A 25,862-nucleotide genomic window follows, 5' to 3' on the forward strand; every position below is an offset into this window, starting at 1 on the left:
CTTCAAACTTGGTGTCTTTCATCGTAAGATGTTTAAGATGCAAAGTTATCGCAAGTTTTATTTTGTCGCACGCTGCTGCTATAGAGATGCATTGTTTGCAAAGTAAAGTGCTGCTTTGTTTTTTTATCTATACATGTGTGAAAACTCATGAAACTTTGCAAACACATCAGACTTGTCATGAACATGAATTTTTAGAGATTTATTGTGCAATTTGCAATAAATAGCGCCCTCTAGACATTTTTATGAAGTATTTCCGATTGTATGATTCTGCTAGATTTGTGAAAATTAGGACAGACCCCTATCAGCATAATACCTACAAAAAAGTATTATGTAGCCATTTGCCAAACCAAAGAGGAAGTCCGCTATTTTGATTTTATTTTGGGAATTATACATCATTTTTGGCCTCTTTCATTAAACTTTGCACAAACAAGGCATGGAAAAAACTAACATTTTAAATGGTCCTTGTTCCATGTAACAGTACCCCAACGTGCCAGTACCCTGACGTGCAAGTAACCCAACGTTGTGCTCAATAGCGCCCTCTATGCATTTTTATGGAGCATTTCCAATTGTATGATTCAAGCGATACACAACTAAAGATGACTTGACCTAGATTTGTGAAAACTGGGAGGCATACCTATTAGCTTAAGACCTACAAAAAGTATTCTGTAGCCGTATGCTAAACCTAAAAGGAAGTCCGCCATTTTGAATTTATTTTGGGAATTGCACACCATCTTTGGCCTTTTGCACTCACAAAGCTTGTCAAAAACATTTTAGATGGTCCTTGTCCGATTTGACAGTACCCCAACGTGCCAGTACCCCGACGTGCAAGTACCCCAACGTGGCCCAGGTTGCGAGGGCCCTTTATAGCTGCTCGCAGCTCTAGTTATTCTTCTTTTTCTTCTCCGCAAACAATCGCATTTTTGAGACACTAAACGTGAACGAAAACTCACCAAACTTTACACGCACATCAGGCCTGGCGAAAAATTTGATATTTTAAAGTCGCCATACATGATAACAGAAAAATGGCTCCTTAGCGCCCCCTACATAGGTTAAACGGATCCCTGTCCCGCTACGATTGTCCAACGGCTATGAAAATTGTGTGGCACCTGTAGCACATCCCAATGAACAAAAACCTCTTTGAAGTGTGTACCCTAAAATAGACAGAAAGTGAGGTATGAGTATTTAAATGTCCAATTTTTGCCAATTTTTGCACATTTACAGGGGTCATACTTTTGCCCGCTTCTCCTACACGGTTAACCCGATTGACTTCAAACTTGGGATGTACCATCTCAACACCTGGGACAACATCATTGTGAAAAATGAAAAGTTTTTGATATACTATATGACGGCGGCGGCGCATCAAATTTAGAGTTTAAAAATTCTTACTTCACGAAGCATTGCCGGTTGTACGTTTAATCAAGAGCTACGAAAATTGGTACACATATGTAACAGGCTATGACCTACAAAAAACTCTTTTTGAACCATATGCTAAACCTAACAGGAAGTCCACCATTTTGATTTATTTTGGAACGTGTTGCCATTTTTTTGGCCATTTCATTGGGGTCTTATTTTAACGAACTCCTCCTACAGTGTTTATCCGATCATCTTCAAACTTGGTGTGATTCATCTTAAGATGTTGAAGATGAAAAGTTATTGAAAGCTTTGTATTTCGTCGCACACTGTTGTCATGGCATGCACTGTTTTTAAAGGGAAAAAAAAATATCCTTAAAGAAGCATTCCCATTTGTACGAAGCAGCTAAGCTACGAAAATTTGTAGACATATGTAACAGCCCAAGATGTACAAAAAAGTCTCTTGGTGCCCTGTGCTAAACCCAACAGGAAGTACCCCAGGGGCCGGGCATCACATTTTGAGCTAAAAAAAACTCCTCTTTAACAAAGCATACCCGGCTGTACGTTTCACATAGAGTTACCAAAATTTGTAGAGGTATATAACAGACCTCGAGGTACAAAAAACTCTTTTTGAACCATATGCTAAACCTAACAGGACGTCCGCCATTTTGATTTACTTTGGAATGTGTTGCCATTTTTTTTGGCCATTTCATAGGGGTCATATTTTAACAAACTCCTCCTACAGAGTTTATCCGATCATCTTCAGACTTGGTGTGATTCATCTTAAGATGTTGAAAATGAAAAGTTATTGAAAGTTTTTTATTTCGTCACACGCTGTTGTCGTGGCATGCACTTTTTGCAAAGGAAAAAAAATCTTATTAATGAAGCATTCCCAGTTGTACGAAGCAGCTAGAGCGACGAAAAATTGTAGACATATGTAACAGTCCAGGATGTACAAAAAAGTCTCTTGGTGCCATGTGCTTAACCTAACAGGAAGTCCCCCAGGGGCCGCATCACATTTTGAGCTAAAAAACTCCTCTTTAACGAAGCATTCCCGGTTGTACGTTTCACCTAGCGCTATGATAATTTGCAGGCATACATAAGAGCCCATGATGTACAAAAAAGTCTCTTGGAACCATGTGCTAAACCAAACAGGAAGTCTGCCATTTTGATTTATGATGGGATTTGTTGCCATTTTTTGTGGCCTTTTTCAGGGGTCATATTTTAACGAACCCCTCCTACAAAATTTATCCGACTGTCTTCAAACTTGGTGTGTTTCATCTTAAGATGTTTAAGATGCAAAGTAATCGAAAGTTTTTTATTTTGTAACACGCTGTTGCCATAGCAATGCATTGTTTGTCAAGTGCTGGTTTGTTTGTTTTTTATACACATGAAAACTCATGAAACTTTGCAAACACATCAGACTTGTCATGAACATGAATTTTCAGAGATTTATTGTGCAATTTGCAATAAATAGCGCCCTCTAGAAATTTTTATGAAGCATTTCCGATTGTATGATTATGCTAGACCTACAAAAAAGTATTATGTAGCCATTTGCCAAACCAAAGAGGAAGTCCGCTATTTTGATTTTATTTTGGGAATTATACATCATTTTTGGCCTTTTTCATTAAACTTTGCACAGACAAGGCATGGAAAAAACTAACATTTTAAATGGTCCTTGTTCCATGTAACAGTTGTCAAGTGCTGCTTTTTTTTTTTTTTTATACACATGAAAACTCATGAAACTTTGCAAACACATCAGACTTGTCATGAACATGTATTTTTCAGAGATTTATTGTGCAATTTGCAATAAATAGCGCCCTCTAGACATTTTTATGAAGCATTTCCGATTGTATGATTATGCTAGACCTACAAAAAAGTATTATGTAGCCATTTGCCAAACCAAAGAGGAAGTCCGCTATTTTGATTTTATTTTGGGAATTATACATCATTTTTGGCCTTTTTCATTAAACTTTGCACAGACAAGGCATGGAAAAAATTAACATTTTAAATGGTCCTTGTTCCATGTAACAGTACCCCAACGTGCCAGTACCCTGACGTGCAAGTAACCCAACGTTGTGCTCAATAGCGCCCTCTATGCATTTTTATGGAGCATTTCCAATTGTATGATTCAAGCGATACACAACTAAAGATAACTTGACCAAGATTTATTATTTAAGATAAAACTGGGAGGCATACCTATTAGCTTAAGACCTACAAAAGGTATTCTGTAGCCGTATGCTAAACCTAAAAGGAAGTCCACCATTTTGAATTTATTTTGGGAATTGCACACCATATTTTGCGTTTTGATTAAACTTTGCACACACAAGGCTTGTCAAAAACATTTTAGATGGTCCTTGTCCTATTTGACAGTACCCCAACGTGCCAGTACCCCGACGTGCAAGTACCCCAACGTGGCCCGGGTTGCGAGGGCCCTTTATAGCTGCTCGCAGCTCTAGTTTATTTATTTATTTATTTATTTTTACGGTTACACACATAGACTGTGCTGTCATAACGATCTCTCTTGTTCATATGGACCGGATGACCTAATGACAGAGTCCACCGTTGTCTGTATACCAGACCAACCAACTGTTTTTGATGTCCTATTGTAAGGAAACATTTTGAACATAAACTGCTTCTCCTACCAGGATTTATGACCCTTGTTGGCATGGGATTAGAAATTGGCATAAACAAGTTAGACATTGTCTTCAGCAACAATGCAACTTTGGCCTGTCGTCATGTTGCGGACAGTCCAAGAATCCTCTATTTTTCATTTATATACTGTTGCGTAAATAGCCCCCGAGAATACTTCTGACACTATTTTTCTTTGTGTGAATTGAAGGTTGAAACAGTTGGAACATCCTCCAATATTGATGATCTGAAGTTGTTTATAAAGCAAGCTATTGATTTCCTTCTGGCAGAATGCTGACGTTGCCAAACACAGCAAAGCAGTCATGGATCAGCTTTTGTTTGGGGAGCAAGCAGGGTTTGTCTTACTTGGCTGCAGCCAACCTTGCAGTATATATGTTGATTTGATATACTTTAGTATGTACATAAAACATTCAATCACTTAAGTCTGTGAAATAATGCAACTCAAAGAACTTACACATTAGGGAGAGCACGCAGGTCAAGTGAAAGCTTCTGTAATGCACAATTAAAATGTTTTTTTCTGAAAAATTAACAATAAATAGATGGAAGGGTTAGCAGTGGTAAAGTGATAAACCTGATTTCTTTCCTTCACAACCTGACCTTTTCAGACCTCTGTATTTTCTGGAAACATTGGGAGGTGTCCAATAAACACTTTAACAATTTGACTACATATTATTATCAAGTGATGGCACATTATAAAAGGCTGCGATTGGCTGGCAACCAGTTCAGGGTGTACCATGCCTACTGCCCATAGCCAGCTGAGACTCCAGCACCCCCCGCAACCCTTGTGAGGAACAAGCGGTTCAGAAAATGGATGGATGGATGGATGGATGGATGGATGGATGGATGGATGGATGGATGGATGGATGGATGGATGGATGGATGGATGGATGGACATTATAAAATGATAAAACAGACGTGATTCATTATACACAATCATGTACACTGTGTATTTGTTTATCATCCTCTTAACATTTCATTCATCCTATTTTTGTGTTGTTTTTTTTTGTTTATGTTTTTTCAATCATTTTGAGTTTCATTATAGCAGGTTAGTTGCTGCACTTCTATGATTTGGCATGTTATTAAGCCACTGATGAATTTTGCAGTCCTTTTTGTGTGTTGTGTTATGTTTTAACACTGCAGTCTTATCTGGACCTTAAACTTAACTGAATATTTTTTTTTTCTTGTTCAATTGCAAATTTGCAATATTATGATATCAAGAGTTCAAAAGAATTAAAGTGACCGACATACATAGAGCTGATGAAGAAATCCCGATAGTTATTGAAACTCGACAATTAATGACAAAAGAATTCATGCATCTGATATTTAAATGAATCATTTATTGCACCTATTTATTTAGCTCATGTTCCAAAATATTGTGTTGTCACTGTAGGGCGGAATCTCCTATTTCCAAATGTGGTCAATTTCGTAGTTTTCCAAAAATCTATACTCTTGGTCAGTCCCCATGTGGGTCTGTTATTTATTTGTTTAGTTATTTTACAAATGATTGGCCAATCTAAAGTGTTAAAAATGGCTTGCTGTCTTTGGCAATGCAATTTTAATGGCTCACCAAACTTTTTTTCTTAGAAATTCTGATTTTTGCAGTGCACGGTATGCTGCCCGACCCTGGCAATACACTTTTTGATATGTAATAAAAATGAATTAACCTTACAATCCAATCTCATCTAGCATCTATTTGGTTTGATGCCATAAAATAATCTCATTAAGATCTCATTAAACTGCAAGAAATCTTCATCTTGTGATGCAGATACATTTATGTGATTAATGTAATTTCAAACTCTTGACAAATATGACTTGTGGATAGTATATTTGTAGACAAGTTTTAGATTTGGATCTAATGGGATTTGTGAATATTGGTGGCACCTAGTGCATGCAAAGGATAATCCATTGAGACCTTAAAGGCTTCTTTTTTCTCTCTCTCTTTAGGAAACAAAAAACAGCACACATGACTTGTCACGCAGCCCACAGAGCCTCAGTGATACCGGTTACTCCTCCGACGGCATCTCCAGCTCCCACAGCGAAATCACGGGATTAATTCAAGAGGAGGAGATGAAATTGAGTGAAAGGGGCATTTGCGGGCGGGGCTCCCCACCAAGTCCTTCAGAAATTACTAAACTGGAAAGCTCCATGAGGCCTTTGCTGGAGAAGAGCCTTTCCGAGGACAAAGTAGACAGAAGAGGAAGGAAGCACAGAGATAGAGACTTAGATGACAGAGGCAAGCAGCGCCCACGCTCTTTGTCAATCCCACCAGATGCATATGACTCGGATGAGGAACTTGAAGACATAATGGAAGAAGAAGAAGACGGAGGAGAGTGGGAGGGTAAACGGAAAGAAGGGAAGGAAGAGAAGAAGGAAAAGAAGAAGAAGGAAAAGGAAGTTGAGCCCAAAGAGATGACCGACGAGGAGTTTATGAGGAGACAGATAATGGAGATGAGTGCTGATGAAGAAAATGATGAGGAGGAAGAGATGGAGGAAGATGAAGATGAGGAAGATGAAGGATATGGCTACGAGCGAAAGAAAAGCCACCACAAGCACATCATATCCGACACAGTAAAAGAGAAACGTCGTCTACAGCACCACTCTAGCAGTTTTGAGGAGGAAACAAAAAGCTCCACTGATGTTTACAAAAGCTCAGTGGAAGAAGGTGAGGAAGATCTGATGGCATCACAAGGTGGTCTGAGGCGTTTCAAAACCATTGAACTGAATAACACCAACAGCTACAGCCGAGACATTGAGCTCAGTAACGAAAATGACTTAAGCCTTGATCGAGAACCCGAACTGGAGATGGAAAGTCTGACCGGCTCTCCTGACGAGCGCTCTCGGGGCGACTACTCTTCCACTCTTCCACCGACGTCCGCATCTTCGTACGGCTCAGGCCAGTCTCCTACATCCATCTCATCAATGGAGGAGGACAGTGACAGTAGCCCCAGCAGGAGACAAAGATTGGAAGAGGCTAAGCAACAGAGGAAAGCGCGGCATCGCTCTCACGGCCCTCTCCTTCCGACAATTGAAGATTCTTCAGAAGAAGATGAACTGAGAGAGGAAGAGGAACTCCTGAGAGAGCAGGAGAAGATGAGAGAGGTTGAACAACAAAGAATCCGAAGCACAGCACGCAAGACCAAGAGGGATAAAGAGGAGCTAAGAGCTCAACGGCGTAGGGAAAGGTCCAAAACACCACCCAGTAATCTTTCACCTATTGAAGATGCTTCTCCAACAGAGGAGCTGAGACAAGCTGCTGAAATGGAAGAACTCCATCGTTCCTCTGCCTCTGAATACTCCCCTCAGAGTCTGGATTCAGAAGCTGAGGGCTATGAGTCCAAACTTTACAAGTCAGGCAGTGAATACAACCTTCCCACCTTTATGTCCCTTTATTCACCAATTGAGAAATCATCGATCACAACCACCATAGCGCCATCATCCACTTCCAAGCCATTAAAGAGTGCTGAGGAGGTTTATGAAGAGATGATGAGGAAGGCAGAGCTGCTTCAAAAGCAACAGAAACAGCAGCAGTCGTCTCCAGTAAGACACAGTCAGTACTATGAAGAAGACATTAATGGACAAGGTTATGACGACGATTATGACTATGAGCAAGATCAAACAGGATATGACAATGATGCAGTTGAGATAGAAAATGATATTTACGAGGAGATTCGACAAACATCTCAGAACATCACTAAGATGCAGCTGGCCACTGATGAGCAAGTAGAGATTGAGAGCTCCTCCCCAGACAAACAATTTCTCGACACAGGTTCCGCCTTTGCAAAACTTCTGGAGCAAAGCAATGCCCTTTTGACTCCAGGAACCAGCCCAACCCAGGTCTCCGCTCCTGTCTCTTTTGCCGAAACAGGACGCATCCCTGATGTTAGAGTAACTCAACACTTTGCCTCAAAGGACAGACACAAAGACAGATTAAAAAACCAAGCGGGGAAAAATGGAATAACCCCAACGGTTGCTGCCACTACAATTGCAGCTTATGGAGTTTATGCTAGAGATGCTGTAACTATTTCTCAAACGAGTACAGGCAACACTATAACATCCACCCAGTCTTCTATGTATAGCAGACACACAAGTCCTGCCACATCTTCAACTACAGTCTCAAGTGTATGCAGCAAGATTGCAGAGATTACCCAAGCCTATAGTCAAAGAGAGGTCATCACCAGAAGAGTAGGGGACAGTCGGGGTGGAACAGGTCGAGATAGCCCGACAACTGCTAATGAGCGAATCAATGAGCCACGCTCTCCTAAGTATACAACTTATTACAGGAGCACCAGCCCTCCTCTTTCTCCATCCCCACCACCACAAAGTCCCACTCGCTCTCCCTCCAGGAGAGGTACAGCTGAGTTCTCCACACAGACTTTTAATTCGGCACTACGAAGAGACTCAGGAGGTTCTGGGCCTACATCTCCAGTGATGGCTCAGGGAACCCAAACTTCACATAGATCAGTCTCCCCACGGCTCTACCGGCAGCAGTCTTCCCAGGATGTGCCATACTCTCCACCTGCAAGTCCAGCTCGTCCCATGACTGTCAACACGGCTACATCCCCTCTGTCTTCCCCCACAAGATTTAGCCGTCAATCTACATTTGATTCTTATTCACCATGTGGTAGCCCTCCAGATACACCACCTTACCAACATTCACCTACACGCAGCTTTTATAGAACACAAAGAATTGAAAAGGTCAATGTTGGGACAAGTATGGTTACCACGGCCAGTACGTATGCAAGAGGTTCCATTTCTATGGATAACATCTCCCTCTGCCGCATATCTACAGTCCCAGGCACCTCTAGGGTGGAGCAAGGCCATATGATCCAAGGTGGAAGTGTTGTGGACCTCAGAACAGTTACCAAACCTGCTCCAATCATCATGACTGATCAAGGAATGGATCTCACCTCTCTGGCCACTGAAAGCAGAAAATATCATGGTGGAGCCGAGGGGAACAGACAGTCAACAATTATACAGCCACTGATTATGAACCTGAATGCCCAGGAGACCATCACACCAACCACTGTGAGTGTAACTGTAGCGGCTTCCATGTTTATGTCCCAGCCCAAACAACCAATGGTCTATGGTGATCCCTATCAAAACAGAGTGGATTTAGGTCAGGGCATGGGTTCAGCTGTGTGTTTTTCCCAGAACAAAACCCCTCTATCACCACCAATGGACCCATCAATACCAAAAATCGATGCCAAACTTGAAGATCTTAGTATTCAACAGAAAGAACTACAAAAACAGCAAGAGAAGTTGCAGATGCAACAAGAGCTTCTTGAGCAGCAGTTGCAGCAACATCATCATATGCAACAACAACAGCAACAGGCATCTGTTTTAGCTAGGTACAACATTTCTGGCCAAGTCTCACCCTTGCTGAAAAAAGACTTGCTGGTCAGCCAGACTAGCACTGCCTCCGCTGTTGTCAGTGCTGTATCGCCAGTCATCAATCCCGAGATGTATGGCACTGGGCCCATTGAGCTGAAAGGAAACCCCAGTCCACCTGGCATGATTACGGGCGGGAAGACACCACATAGTATGGTAGTACAAGTAGATGGTGGGCAAGAGCAAGTCAGGGCAGTGACCCAGCTTGTAAAAGTAGAGGAAGGACAGGATGCTGCAGATCTCTCAGGAGGCCAGATTAAACCTGACAACCAACCAGCTTGCTGCGATGTTGTATACAGACTTCCCTTTGGTGGAAGCTGCGTTGGTGCTCCAGAGAAAGAGGGCATAAGGCCTCCTTCTGCTCCACCTTTTTCCTATGATTCCGATCAAGAGAGACACCCTGTAACATATCGTGAATATCCAGTGGAAGGACATAAGTCCTACACATTGCCTTATCCTGGTAGACTTCAACCTTCAATGTCTGATACAAACCTGGCTGAGGCAGGGCTACAATCCTACCATTCCAAACTAGAACCACATCTTCAATCCCAAGGAGAACTTTCAGTGGATCTAAATGCTGTAAAACATGGCTATGGGGGTTATATTGGAATGCAATATGGCTCATACACAGATTTGCGTCATGGAGGAGAACTCCCTGCCCCAACATTGCCTATACGGCGATACAATTCCTTGTCTAACATCAATTCTGACTATGGCTACTCTGCTCGTGACATCGCCAATTTCCAGGAAGCTAATTTAGCTCAGTACAGCGCCACAACTGCCAGAGAGATCAGCCGAATGTGTGCTGCACTCAATTCAATGGATCGCTATGGAAGCAACCCCGACCTGATGCAGTTTGGGAGTCTGGGGAGAGGAACCAGCCCAGCAACCTCAAGACTATCAGGTGGTCTTGGCTTGAGACAAAATCTGCTTTTTGGATTGGATGGGAAGCCATTATCCCATAACCAAGCACTTACTAACCTCATCAATGCCAGGCAGGCCAGTCTGAGAGCCATGTACCCAGCAGCCATTCGTTCCTCAGATGGAATGATCTACTCCACCATTCAGACACCCATTGCCTCTACCTTACCTATTACAACTCAGCCTGCGCCTGTTCTTCGACCACTACTAAGAGGGGTTTACAGGCCTTATCCATCCCCCAACATGACACCTGTTCCCCTCTCTAGTCTCACCAGATTACCAACGACTCCCAGAATGTCTGTGTCTGGACAAGCGCCAATCCGTTATCCTGGACCAGGTCTTCTCCAAACGACATCAACCTCTGCCATTATTGCTGATGCACTAACAACCTTAGCGCCAGTGAGTGCCCCAGTATCTGTCCCCATGGCAACTATCCCCTCTACAGTCCAAGATGAACCAGTTTACCTTGGCAAAGGTGCAGTTGTGACCTCTTCTTCTGTTAAGGTCACATCAACTGACCCACAGCATCAACCGCTAAACATGTCCCAAGTGCACCTGAACAGTCAACAACAACAACAGACACAAGCAACAACTGCTCATTGTTACACATCAGTGGGCCCTCCAGATTCTTCAAGCGGTTTACCAGTAACAGGGGGTCTACCTCCCTTCCCGCCACCCGGTGCTATACACAAAGAGGGTGAAACTGAGGCAGAAAGGCTGCAACGGCAGCAGGAGCAGCTTCTGCAGATGGAAAGGGAGCGCGTAGAGCTGGAGAAACTCCGGCAACTGCGTCTACAGGAAGAGCTAGAACGAGAAAGGATTGAGTTGAAGCTGCACAGGGAGAAGGAGCATATTCTGGTGCAGAGAGAATTACAGGAGCTGCAGAACATCAAGGAACAGGTATAAGGAAAAACAGGAAATACAATGTATAGATTTGAAGTGTTTTGTTGTTGAAAGGCTTTTTTTCTGATGTCTTTAAGTTTATTCTGTCTCTGTCACAGTTTTCCATTGCATTGTATGGTCCTGAAACAATGTTTGCATGCAACAGTGACAATATAAAGTCCCATATTGTTTTTTATTCTTTTTTTTTTTTTGTCATATCATGATGAGAAATTGTAATTGTTAACAGGGGGGAAATGCTCAGTTCTATTAAACTTGTGTGGCTACATGAGTTTGCACCTCAATACAGTAAACCAACAATGATGGATTTCACTTTGTTTTTCAATCAAATTATTATTTTATTGTTATTTTTTTCCATAACTTGCATTATTGAAACATCATTGTATGGTTTACAATTCTCTTTTGAGGGTGTAAATGCTTATACAGTATCCTGCATGTCGTGTGATCTGAAATGGATGTTGATTTTGTTTTCATTCTTTTTTTTTTTTTTTTTTTGAAGTGGTACATGTGAAAATTATTCAATTTCAACATGCTAAAAAATGGGCAGTGATGAAATATTACATATTACTCTGCTTTAAGCATTAACAGAAGAGCTAACATAATTGTCTTCTTTTTCGATAGAACAAGCAGTTGAAAATCTTTCAAGTTAACTCTGTTAAACAGGTGTGGAAGCTTTGCTTGACCCAGAAATCAGCAAGAGAATGTTTCTGCATCCCATAGCCTCCAGTACCAGCAAAATCCCAAGCACTTTTATTTGCAACAGCCTGTCATTTATTCAAAGAATAAACTCCATTCAATATTTTCTTGACATTACCTAAACATTACCTGACTGGCACTCACACTTATATGCAGATGCTGTACTTTTATGTTGTACTTCCATTCTTATTTTCTGGCAATACATAGATGTTTAGGCCTATTCTAACCCATCTAAGTTAACCCCATTCAGCATTCTGTTTCAGGAGGCTTGTTTTGTTTTTTTAATTATTTGATTATCATTTATTCAACCAGATTTGCAGAAGTCGAATAAACCTTGAGTGCTTTTCACTATACTACATTTCTTACATTCGTCCATTCTTTTCCGATCAACCTCTCCTCTTAACCTCATTATCACACAACTCTCATTGGTAAATACTTACCAACTATTTCTTCCTGCACATGTGTGATTTCTTTCTGTTTCTACAATTTAGGTTCTGCAACAGCAGCAACAAGAACGAGAGAAACAACTTGTGGTCCAAAGGGAACAGCTTGCCCAGCAGAAGTCCCAGCTCGACCAGATTCAGTCCTTACAACAGCAGCTCCAGCAGCAGCTTGTCGAACAGAAGCGACAGAAAACAGCCGCAGCGGTCCAGAACTTGCAGGTGAGGATCAACTTTTGAAGAACGCATAATGGGAAGTCCAGTTGCACAAATAGACTACAACCTGTCTGATATCATGAGGAAAGTCTGAGGCCACTGTAAACCTTGCATCAAATGACAGCAGATTACTGCAGTTGATCTCCTCTTGCAGATGGATGTGATTGGACAGCCTCTACATCCTTATACTGACCATCCAATTGGATCACGCTCCCTTCCCAACTCCTCGTCAGAGATGTGTCTGAGGAGCCATGAGGAGCATGTTGAGAACCAGAGCAACATGAGGAAACACAGCTCCATGACCAGGCTGAGCAGAGACAGCTTGGATGGAGAAGGCGTCGTCTTCCATGTTTCCCCTCGCAGGAATGTGGACAGTTGTGTGCAGACAGATGAAGAAGATGGGGAGGAGAGGTATACCTTTATGAATGTGTCTGCCTTTCTGAATAGGGGTGTGATGTATTTTAGTGTTTAAAAGTATTTACGTTTGTGTTCATTTGAATGATTTGTGTGTTAATTTACATGTAAGCACAAAGATAGTTCAAGCTACAAATGTTTTATATTGAAGTACCATTTTATTATGGTATGTTTATTCTGCTTCTGGTTTTTGTTTTTTTTATTTCTGTCCTGTTCTCGCATCTTTCGCCGTACCACAAAACCCTTGTTCTGTCCGACTGTGCATGGAGCGGAACTGACTAATATGTATAAAAATGTAAATAATGATTTCACTGGATATATAAGTTGGATATACTATGGGGTAGTTCTCAGAAGCCCCAGTTTTCATGATTGCAAAAGTTGGCCCAGTAGTAGAGTAGGGCTGGCTGAGCAGGCTGTTGGTCTTGATCTTTAGAGTAACTGTATTGAATTGTGAAAAATATCTCCTTGATATATAATGTAAATTGTTGATTTCCTCTCTCTATCACAAGGTACATGATGCGTCATCGAACCAGGCGGCGTGGTCGCAGCGTGGACTGCTCAGTTCAGACGGATGATGATGAGGACAAGGCTGAAACAGGGCAGCCGGTCCGCCGAAGACGCTCCCGTTACTCTCGACATTCCGAATCCAGCGCCACTGGCAGCGGAACTGCCACAACCACGACTGCTACTGACAATAAAACCAGCGCCCCTAAAATGGTATCCTCCAGCATAGCCATCCAAACCATCAGGGAAATGTCCTGCCAAACTGAAGTGGAGCACCTCGGAAGAGTTTCGCCTGCAATCCACGTGACATTACCAGACCCAAACAAAGTGGAGATTGTGCACTACATCTCAGGACCTGAACGGACAAAAAAGGGACAGTCGCTAGCATGCCAAACTGACCCAGAAGCCCAGTCACAAGGTGTTGTCGCTCCCCAGCTCAGCATACCAACCACAGTCAGCCCATATTCTTCCTCCACCAGCAGCGGTACACAACAATCTGGTTCCGCTGACATTTCGACACAGCAGCGCCAGCAGCAGCATATCACAGCAAATGCAGCCAAGTTTGAGCGCCGACGCCCCGACCCGCTAGACATTAACTACCAGCCCCACAACCACCTGCACAATGAGTCCATCTCAAGCATCATCCGGCAGCAGCAGACAGTCCCGAAATCCGCACAGGTCCTCTACTCACCTGTCTCTCCAGTGTCACCTCATCGCCTGTTGGAGAATTCACTATCGAGTGAGAGGCTGAACAAGGCTCATGTCACACCTCAGCAGAAAGCGTACACTGCAGAGTCCCCCCAGAGGCATCCCTCCATGCCCAGACCAATCAAGAGCACCCAAAGGTCCATGTCAGATCCCAAATCTCTCAGTCCTACGACTGATGAACACACCAAGGCTAGGCTGTCCCTCTATCAACAACAGGCACTCCAGAACCAGGTAAGGTCTCTCAATTAATGGTGACAATAATGACAATTAATGAAGAATAATGAACTTTACAGGTTGTTGGCTGTTTATGTCTTCTTCTTTTTGTATTCATGCACAATTAAAATAGATTTTAAAGAGTTTGGAATTTTGATATAGTATTAATCCAAATGTCTTCATGTAATTCCAATAATACCATAAAGTACTAATTTAAAACACCCTGATTCCTCCAGGTGTCAACCCAAGATCTTGTATCAACAGGTCTTATAGTTTGCTGGGGGAAAAAAACATTGCACATTTTTTCCAGGAATAAACTGAGTGTAAATAACCAGCTTTGTCACATTGAATGGTAAAGGAGGCACTGGCAATTAATGTTACTTTCACCATCCAAAGCATTATTTGGATAATATTTCATTTCAACAAGTCATATATTGCCATGATGTCTACTGAGGAAAAGACCATTTATATGATAAATTACTCTTCAGAACCATTCATTTCCATGAGAGAAGCAAGCAAACCTTGGAAACTGGAGCTAATCTCTGACAGAGGACAAATTGCAGGACAGTGTTCTGACAGCATCTCACAAAACAGCTTCAATTAGTTTGACTATCCTAAAAGCAACAGTCAGTTTAAAACTGAAAGAGATGTCAGGTAGCTGCTAGTTTTAATTGATTGGATAGAAACATAAATGCCTAAACAGAAAAAAATAGTGATCTGAACCACAATGTTAAAAAGAGTTAATGATTTCAAATGTTTCAATATAAAACAAAATATTCAGGCATTGACTGATCTTATTTGGAATAGGACAAGAATATTACGAGAATGAAGTCAATGAAAACGTGAGGCAGTTGGAACAGTTGCAAAACTTTTGTTGGGATGTTCTGTCATCCCACCAGAAATGTTTTAACCACTGAACAAAACTGTCATTACATCGGCTCATCATTGACGGATGCCCACCTTTCGGCGAGCGCTTCCACATTTTTGGCGAGTGCTTTATGACACAAAGTCTCAACAAAATACACAGACAGAGCACTGATACGAGTCAGTACAAATTATCTGTCTCAGTTTATGTATTTTTGGGTTTTACCCAGCTCTGGTTTGAACATTAATTTCCATAATGTTATTGGCCAATTTCATTCACTAGTTAGAAACATGTCAGCTGCTGGTCTTCACTAATCTATTGTTATTATAGCATGCAAGTTTTTCCTTTTACAAGTATGCATTTTTTTTCTGGTAGTATAAAGTCTTTTCTCATTTCTTCTAACGCAACCCCTTGTTCTTTCTTGTTGTCCTTGTCTTCTTGTCTATACGTCTCCCTTTCTCCTTATATATTTATTTCCCTGAACTTATTCTTCGAGTTTTCCTTCTTCCTGTCCATGTGATATTTATCTGTTTTCCCAATTCTAATTTCTCATACCTTTGTAATCCACATTACACTTTTATTTAATTTCCTGCTTCTTTCTCTGAACTACTTCATATTGATTATTTTCTGTTTCCATTTGCCGTCCTCTGTGCCATAATGTCTATTTTTCATTATTATTTTTTTTATACATATTCCAAAATGTTTTGCCCTATTATGTTCTTTTCATTTGATCTCTTCCCAACTACCAAACCTGCCTATCATCCTAATAATCACACCCTCTTATTCTTCTAATTTTATTCCTCCTTTCCATGTTTTGTTGTCTTTGTCTCCCCCATATTGTACTGCTCTTCCACCCCACCCTGTCTCTCATCCTACAGCTGGCAGCCCTTCATCAGAGCTCGCTGCTCCGTAAGGTCAAGAGAACCCTGCCCAGCCCTCCTCCAGAAGAGACGACGACATCGGTTCATCTGCCTCTGATGACACCTGCCCTCCAACAGGTCTACTTGCCATCCGTGCCCAGCCTCAAGCCCAGCTCCAGGTCTGGCCTAGCCGCCAAGGCCAGCCTCCTCAAAGACCTCACCCATGAGCTGAAGGCAGTGGAGCAAGAATCGACAAAACTGAGAAAACAGCAAGCTGAACTGGAGGAGGAGGAGAAGGAGATTGATGCTAAGCTGAGATACCTCGAGCTAGGGATCCACCAAAGGAAAGAGACTCTGGTCAAAGAGCGAGAGAGGAGGGATATTGCTTATCTGAGGTGTATGGGTGATGCTCGGGACTATATGTCTGATAGCGAGTTGAACAACCTACGATTTGCAGCGGCGGCTGCATCGCATGAGGCCAATGGACTATTGACAGTAAGACCAAGTACTGCTCCTCTCAGCCAGTTCAGCAATGATCTGAGCACAGCAACTCAGTACACACCCACATCATCTTTCCACTCTCAATACCCTCAGAGCCAACCGGCAGCACCAACTCAATCAAGTTTACCCTTCCAGTCCTCAACATTCAATCAGGCTCCTTATCCAACAGTGTCTCAGTCCCAGGCCTTACCACAGCCGGCTCCCCTCCAGAGTCATGTTCACCCATCGGGACCGTCCTACCAATCTCAAACCTCATATTCTTCCCACACCTACCCCCAAACTCAACCCCCATACCCCCAAACAGACATAGGGTTGCCAAGTGTACCGCAGCCTCAGCCTCAAACGGGGCACACAGGTTTTGGGCCGGCACCACCTGGTCAACCCCCATACCCCACCCACAGCTCACCTTATCCGAGTGCTGTGTCCTCTTACCCCAGCCAGAGTGGCGCTTACCCTGGTCAACCACAAACAGATATATTGACAGTGCATCAAGGAAGGCCCAGGCAAACGTCACTGGCTGATCTGGAGCACAAGATGCCCACCAATTATGAGACCATCAGTAATCCTACAGTCGTGGTTACCACCACGGCACAAGACGCTTATTCCAGTTCAGCTGCCTCATTTGGTCAATACACTGGAACAACAACCATGGCCAACTATGGACCATATGGCTCAGCAACGGTGTCCAGTAGTTACAGTGGGTTTTCTACTATTCCGCCGAGCACTTATGGACAGTATACATCAACCGCAGTTAGCTCGTATGGCCAGTACACCACAACCACTGCTAATACGTATGGCTACACAGCAACAACAGCCAGCTCATATGGACAGTACACGTCGACAGTTTCCAATGCCTATGGGCATGCTGTGGATAGTCCCTCCACCTACAGCACAGCAGATGGCATGTACGGGGCACCTGGTTTAGAACAAAACATCCCAAGGAACTACATGATGATAGATGATGTAAGTGAGCTGACGGCAAAAAACGGGCTGGGCACGACAACAGGGGACATGATGCATCACAGCGGCACGGGCCGCTACCCTGGCGACATCCATGGCCACACCAGCACCATTGGCAGCACGACGCGTGGGGGAACAGGCAGCGCCATGTACGGCAGGGCACCCGAGGAGGAAGCAGCGATGCAGGAAGAATTGTACGACCACCATGGCAGGGGTAAGAGCAGCTACAGACACGGACCTCTAGGGGGCAGCAGCAGCGTGAGCACTAGCATGGGTGGGGGATCCTCCTATTACTATGACTACGACTACAAACACGGCAGCTTCCGATCATCTGGCGTGCAGAAATCGTCGTCCCCCAGAAGCCTTTTGGCTCCAGCTGTCATGTCCACCAAACGCAGCAAGCACAGGAAACTGGGCAGCATGGAGCAAAAAATCTCCAAATTCTCCCCCATTGAGGAGGCTCGGGATGTTGAGGCAGACTTGGCCTCCTATTCTTCAGCAGCTGGTGGGGGTTACCCCTCCTCCCACATCCGAGGACGTCAGCTGATAGAAGACTACGGCTTCAAGAGGAGTACTTACGACACTGGCGGTGGCATCACCCATAGCAGTCGATACTTTGGCTCAATGGGAGAGGAGGATGACCGGATTTACTACACATCCACCGGCCGCTCACGTTCTACTGGTTACGGCATGGACAAGATCGCAGCCAGAGACTACTCTGGGTACCGCAGCAGATCCTATGAGAGGGATGACCGCCCCTACAGATCTGGCTATAGTCGGGGGCGCCACCCAACCAGGCAGTACTCTGAAGAGGAGAGCCCGCTCAGTCCCCTTGGGAGATTTATGGGCTCCGGACGATCATCAAGCTTAGGTCCCGACCCATATGACAGTCGCAGCAGTAGATATCATTACTATTACGGCCAATATGGTTCCAGTCACTCTCTGCCAGATGTGCAAGACCACATACGGGACCTTCCCCGGACCCATGTCTACAAGTCGGATGATACATACATAATAGACGATTATCATTGTGCTGTGTCAGACAGTGAAGGTAATTGTGGGAGCTGAATGCCCACGATCTCACTACCTACTACTGCCCCCACCATTTATCTAAACGTCCCCCACCCACCCAATGGATAGGCTTAGAAAAGAGAAAGAGAAGAAAATGAGGCAGAGCTAGCTGTTGCATGCCAATGTTTTCTTCTTCCTGAGAGTCACTTGGAGCTCTCATTTCAGTGGACTGCTGTCTGTCTGTCTGCCTGCCTGTCCGTCCCGCCGCCTGTTCGTCTGGTCATCTGTTTGTCCAGTACACGCATGGTTCTCCGGCGTGGTCGTTCTCTTCGTTCGCACCACTCTGATTCCCTTGGAAGGTCTTCTTTGCACGCCACCAATGCAAATTGTTTAACAGGGTTTTATCGTAATCTAGTGTATGTCTTTTGCATTGATATACATGTTTATACATGTTTTCATTTCTGAATTCTGGCTGCACTGCAAAATAGTCTAATTCAAATGTAAATGTTGCATACTCGGGAATCTCTTTTACCCAAAATGATTGGCTTATCCTTGGTAATGAAAAGATAACTCCTATATAGATTCATTAGTGGACATTTTTGCAGTGTTTATTTTATCTACTGTAGTTACAGTCTTGTACCGTGAAAGTGAAGTAAATTGTACTCTGCATGGGTATAAATGTATTTTGATTTACTGTGTCTCCTTCTTATACTTTTCTTTGGCATGTGGGTGGTCTTCCTTCTTTTTCTCAGCCTGCATGCCGCTGTCTCCCAACGACATGGAGATTGACTGTGATCTGCTTTCGGTTTCCAAAGCCTACCATCTGGGCCAAGAAGAGACAGACTGGTTTGAGAAGCCACGATCCAGTTCTCGGCACTACGGCAGCAGCCACTCATCTGGAAGGAGTCGCCATGGTGTCAAACACACCTATCACGATTACGATGAGCCTCCCGAGGAGGACCTGTGGCCTCAGGATGAGTACGGCCACGGAGGACGACACTCTTCGTCCTCCCGTGACCACCGGCATCATGGCAGCTCAAGTCGGCACTCATCCTCTTCACGTCATTCGGATGAACCAAGGTCCTCTAGGTCATCTAAGGGCCACCCCAAAGACCCGTCCATGCGGCACGACCCTTCAGGGCGGTCTTCATCAACGGGAAGACGCGGCGATTCAAGGTCTGGAGCCTACCACTCGTCGGACTACTCTCGAGATCCGTCTGGCCACCATCATAGCCAGAGATCTTCTCGGCAAGGGGATCCACACCGCTCATCACGCAGCAAGTCTCAGCAACAAGTCGACATGCAAGGCCAGCCACCAGGTACATGGGGGGAATTTTGTACCTATTACGGACTCTCGTTGAAAAGTTACCTAAAATATTTTTTTCTAAGAATATTTCAGAATTTAATTTTCATTTAGCTTGCATACCTGTCTGAAAAATGTTCTGGATTCCAATCAAGGGTTGAAAATTTTAGTGTGAAATTTGCATGTTATACCGGATGTTTGTGTGGATTTTCTCCTGGTATTCTAGTTAGTTAGGTTGATATGGGCCTTTAGAAATTGCCCATCTGTAAACATGGGTGTGATTTTGTCTACTTGTGCCCTGTAAATGAATGACTGGCAACCAGGCCAGAGTGTATCAGTCTCCAGTTTCACCTTTAACTAAACTGATGGATGGCTCCTCCCAAAATGAAGTTTAGTTGGTGTATTGTTGTCAGTTGAGTACTAGAGGACCTTGCAAGTTGCAAGTTGCTTGCCATTTTCATCCATTGAATAGATGCATTATTTTGTTGACTGTATAGGCAATGATCAAGTCTACTCCAAACAAAAGAAGTTTGCAACAATAAATCTATACAAATAACTATAAATTGTTACAACATAAATTTATGCTCACATACTCTTTGGTCACCCAGAGAGATAGAATTACCCAAAATCTGAATTTTGATTATTTGTTTAATTTTGATACCTATAATACCTGACAAAGCAGTAACATCAATGGCTGAGTCAGTTCAATTTCTCCTATAGATACAGGGTGACACAAACAAATGTGAACTCCTTAACAATCCATTAAAACCAAGAGTGATGGAAGAAACTATTTTATTCATAGTAATTGCAACCTTAAAACATGCCTTTCAAGAAACAATGTTGGAATTTCCTTTTCTTTTCTTTTTTTTTTTTTTTTTTTTTTAAATTATGTCATGTAGGCGACATCCTCCTGTACGAATCCATTGAAATCTGCTGTTGAGATTTCCCATTGACCACTGCAACATCTCAGTTGGGATTCCATCGTTTGATTGTAAATGGCAAGTTTTAAGGTTTCAATTACTATGAATAAATTGTTTTTCTTCCATCACTCTTGGTTTTATTATATTGTTAAAAAGTTCCCGTTTATTGTGTCACCCTATATAAACTTTGTTTTAACTGAAATCCTCTCATTAGATTTTATTTTTTTCTTCTAATAACAGACAGAAATGTTTATTATCTTTTGTTCAGATGCAGTTTAGTGGTCTTTTACATTCAAGTGTCCCCACGGGGATCAACAGTTTTTAATTAAATCTATCAACCGTGACCTCTTAGAAGAATGTTTTCCCTGAGGACATCAGTGAGGCTGTGTTCTTAGTCATGTAGGCCTACTCATTAAATCTCTGAATTTTGCTCATTCGCATTTTTCATATAATTTCCTCTTGCATGTCTGCTTCTCGCATTTGTTGCATACAAACTTCACTTGGAATCGGCTTCAGTGAAACATATCTATTGAAATTTATGAGGCTTATCTGGTCTTTTTTTTTCTCTCATATAAAACATTTACTAGGTGCATCCAGGTCTGGCTCTTCATCAAGGGGTCAGGGCCCTGCAGGTGGTCCGACTGGATCCGGGCGACAGGTTGGTCAGGTTTCCCAGAACGACGGTGTTCCAGGACAGAGGACGCAGCTACAACAGCAAGCCCAAACTTCAACGGCTCGGCCGGGGCAACAAGGACCCCCGACTACCACCGGCGCTCAACAACAGCCACCAGCCCAAGTACAAAGTATGGGAGTGGGGCAGGGCCAGGCCAAACCCGGGCAAATGGGAGCAGCGGGTGGACCTATGGGACAGGCCAGGCAGACTGGTCCCACGGGAACAACAACTGCCCCCATGGTGAGTACAGGAACTAAAGATGGGCAAACTGGATGTGTAGGGGACATATTTCCATTGTTTTGAGTAAACAAGACCCTTTTGAAAGTTAGTTTACATCCATGGTATGTTCCTCCACCAATTCAACAGTACATTTCCTTCCATCTCCCTTTTTCAACAAGATAGCTGTGGAAGATGTGCGATATGTAGCACAGGCAATCATTGTAAAACCGAGAGGTACGTCTCACAAGGGCTACCAGCTTGATACACACTTCCTGAAATAACAAATTCGCTCAAGTTTCTGGATTTTTTTTCAGACAGCCTTAGAGTACTCGAAAGTTTCTTTCTGACTTAGATGATGATTTGACGATGTGTCAAAGTGCCTCAGTATAACGCCAACTACCATTGTCAATTTAAGATTTTTTATTTATTTATTTATTTATCGTCGCTGATATCAGCCTGTTACCTGGTATTGGTACTCGCTCACCTCTATTCAAGTTATTTGGGCTTAAATCATCTAATCGTTGCCATGTCTGCTAGCTTGTCTCTACAAATGCTATGATTTGGTTATGCACACTTTTGCACTTGTGAAGAGGGTTTTGTTTTGTTTTCTATTTCTCAATGTACACCAATGCAAATGTGTTTTATAAAAAATAAATCGAGAAAAAAAAAAAAAAAGTTAGATGCAGGTGACTGATGAGCTATTTTTGAAACAGGCCCATGGGCGACTCATATGGTCCTCGGTGGCTGGGCACAATGTTGGTGACCCCAGCCTGACAGTAAAATAATTTAATTGTACAGTATATTTGTTAAAGTTATATGTTAGCCTACATGAAAGAGACCCTCCATTTTGCTGTAGTTGAACTATTAGTCGATATTATATTCATAATACTGAGCCTTTTCTCACACAATTGATTTTTTCTTCCACAATAAGAAATTGAATAATATAATATTAACACATTTTTGACTTACTCAAAAGCTACTTGTGATCTCATTCTAGAATCAATGAACCCACTTTCAAGTGACACATGAATATCATTTGAATATTAAACATGAGCTGACACAAACCACAGCACTGAAAAATCAGGTACTTGAAGGCCTATATCATAAAACGTATTTGTGTTCACTGTGACTCACTCAAAGTCATTTGTTGTATTTACAACTTTTTAGTTAATGTATAGACCATGTAATCAATATTGTATGTATCGTATTAGTGTAGTACAGTGAAATATGATATTAGATGGTCTGCATTATGCAGCAAACGCTGTAGCAGAACAGCCTGGAAAAAGTGACAGTACACAACACCAAACTGCTCTCATGGTCAGCAGACATTTTGCTGCTTTGACTTCACCTTCCATTTGCTTTAGTGAGCTGTCACAACACAAGAGCAAAGTAGCAGCTTTGACTGTCATCTTCCTTCTGTCTGCCTCCAGTGTTTTTTGTTTTGTTTTTTGTTTTGGTATCTTCTTTGTTTGCATCCCTCATCTTCTTTCCTCTGCTCCACTGGCCTGTGTTTCAAGAAGTCGATCGAATTGAACCGAGTTGCTCTGTGCCAGCATGGTGCATATGGGAGCTGCTCTATAGACTAAAGTCTTGACACATTTTAAATCAATTAGTTAGTCACTCAGGAGTAAGAAATCACACATGTAACCCTTGAGTTTTTATTCTTCATCCTACAAAGTCATTTTGGCTGACTTTATGCATCCATATGGGTAAGATTGACGTTCCTTGGATGAGTTTGGTGTGGAAGAACTTGACTTGATCCCATTCAAATGTTCTTCTGGAGGAATGAACAAAGAGCTGTTAACTCATTTACTCCCAATAACGTATAAATACGTTTTTTAATGTTCTAAGTGTCCCAAAGACGTATTTATACGTTTTTTTTTGTTTTTTTGTTTTTTATGCTAGAGCATACAGAAGGCTTTGATGCAGCCTCTCAACTGCAAAGAACGCTTGCAGAAATGGTAGTTATTACACAAACGGCCAGCAGGTGGCAGCAGAGTAAAGATCAACCAGGGCCATGTAGAAAAAAAGCTCAATTACTTACAATTTTAAATAGATTTGTAAAAACTGATGAAACTTAGCTCTCTCCTAATGCTAATTTCTGCAAAACGGAAACAGTTAGAAACATACTTTTTTTTTTTTTCCCTGATGAAAGAAGAGACTTTAATCTTTCTTTTGCTAGGTTCCATGATTTTATAGCAATAGAAGATAATATTCTGTGGGCTTTGCAAAATCAGTCAAAATCCAGTAAATAAGCGAACGGGACTGCTTCTGTGAAAATGGCTGGGAGTGAATGAGTTAATAGCTTCCATTTCACTTCCTGTGGGTGAAATAACGCGCGCAGTACTAGCGCCCATATGGCGGAGAGTATTTGTCCCCTGCTGTTTTCAGCAATGCTGCTGAGTGACAAGCTCTTGCTCTCGTTCTCTCTCTGCAGGCAAAGATTGAGACACCTCCAGTGACAGCCATCGGAGCAAAGGCGGCGCCTGTCATGGCCTCAAAAGGAGCTCAACCGCCACTCACCGGCATCGGTGACGTACAAATACACACACAGTACACACTTACATGCAGACTTCTGTGGTTGAGATCGGTCTGTGAATAATCTCTTGAGAGCAAGACATACAAAAAAAAAAAAGTTTCATTTTTTTGTCATTTGTCTCTTTGTCATGGCTTAATCAATCAATCACTTTAATATTATTTGTGAAATTATTGTTATTCTATACAGTAGAATGTCCAGTCTGGGAGGAGTTTTCTCACGTAATGGCAGTTCAAGAACCTCTTTTGAGCTTTTGCAAAAATATTGACTGTGTTGCAAATTGTACAACTTCAGATGAGTGGTAGGTAGGGAGGATATCATTTACATACAATCATGGTGGCTCATGCACTGGAACTGACCAGATCAGTACAATAGGTCAAGGCAACTTAAAAAAAAAAACAACCTACTCAAACGTAACACAAAACTTCCATGCTGCCCATTGCAGGCTCCAAAGCTGCTCCGAGGCCCGGCGGCATAGGCAGTGCGGCAGCAGGTCAGCCTGGCATGGAAGGAGACAGCATGTTTTCCAAGATCCTGCCAGGAGGAGCTGCCGAGCAGGCTGGAAAACTAGGAGAAGGTATTCAATTCCTTCAACAATTTATAGCATTATACCACATTCATAAATCACTTGCTTTGATGTCATCGCAACGTGTTGCTCAAATGTTTCTTTCATTATCAGTTTAACCTTATTTTGTCTTGTATTATTCCCAGCTATATCCGGCTTTGGCAAGAAGTTCACCTCTTTCTTCTAAAGTGCTACGTTTACGGTATGTATTTTTGTTTCCTTCATTTCTCACGCATCCTCTGTTAACTCTTTTCATCCTGTTTTGTAGCATCGTTGTTTTGTTTTCCTTCTGTTAGTTGTAAATTATCTGATTATGATTATCTGAATTCATTTAATTGGTCCCAAAATTATTATTTATTTACTACAAATAATGTATCTTTTTCAGCAACGCATAATAACAACTAGGGGTGGGAGGATACGGGTAAACCACGATTCAATACTGTGACGATATTTGACTCACGATATCGATAATATCACGATACATGATATCTACGATTTTTTAAATATTGTCAGAAAAATTTAGCAATATATCACGATATGTGACTGAAAAAGCCAAACAAATGCCCATAAAAAGGAAAATGTCTATGCATTTATTTCATGCCAAAACTTGTACAATGTTCAAAGTTATGCATTGTGCCTCACTGCCTCTTAGCCTTTTAACTATAAACATTGTAAAGTGAGACAAATTAAAGTGCATAAACATTTATAACATAACACTGCACAACTGGACACATGACATCGATATCTACTGTCAGTGTATCGATAATTTATTGCAACAGAGAACGCAACAATATATTGCAATATTGATTTTTTTCTAACCCCTAGTGACAAGGCAGAACAATTAAATGCATCTCTTGCTTTTTACATATGCATAAAATTAAAAGTAGAAAGAGTACACATTTAGCACGCTACACGTGTGTTGGCCATACTTTAACATTATAAGAAGATCACTGTACAAGTCTGAAATGAGTACCAAGGGCCCAAGATGTGACATTAGTAGCTGTAAAAAATAAACTTCTTTCCTGTCACTAAAACCAAAGGATAAAA

At 42.3% G+C, this 25,862-nt stretch overlaps 1 protein-coding gene across 7 annotated transcripts in view; it reads left to right on the forward strand.

Moving 5' to 3' along the window:
- The window catches only part of bsna (bassoon presynaptic cytomatrix protein a), a 143,494-nt gene that overhangs the window by 112,914 nt on the left and 4,718 nt on the right, over window positions 1–25,862 (forward strand). For 2 of the 7 annotated variants that reach the window (XM_077514856.1, XM_077514861.1), the window contains 11 exons: window positions 5,947–11,211; window positions 11,833–11,874; window positions 12,399–12,569; window positions 12,718–12,974; window positions 13,487–14,420; window positions 16,146–18,639; window positions 19,352–19,918; window positions 21,410–21,735; window positions 24,152–24,245; window positions 24,696–24,827; window positions 24,962–25,017. In XM_077514856.1, coding sequence (XP_077370982.1) covers window positions 5,947–11,211; window positions 11,833–11,874; window positions 12,399–12,569; window positions 12,718–12,974; window positions 13,487–14,420; window positions 16,146–18,639; window positions 19,352–19,918; window positions 21,410–21,735; window positions 24,152–24,245; window positions 24,696–24,827; window positions 24,962–25,002 — 10,323 coding nt within the window. In that variant the 3' untranslated portion in view covers window positions 25,003–25,017. The remainder of the gene's footprint in view (window positions 1–5,946; window positions 11,212–11,832; window positions 11,875–12,398; window positions 12,570–12,717; window positions 12,975–13,486; window positions 14,421–16,145; window positions 18,640–19,351; window positions 19,919–21,409; window positions 21,736–24,151; window positions 24,246–24,695; window positions 24,828–24,961; window positions 25,018–25,862) is intronic. The other 5 variants (XM_077514858.1, XM_077514860.1, XM_077514862.1 and 2 more) reach the window with 5 other exon arrangements.

Source organism: Festucalex cinctus, chromosome 2 (assembly GCF_051991245.1).
Source record: "Festucalex cinctus isolate MCC-2025b chromosome 2, RoL_Fcin_1.0, whole genome shotgun sequence".
NCBI lineage: Eukaryota > Metazoa > Chordata > Actinopteri > Syngnathiformes > Syngnathidae > Festucalex > Festucalex cinctus.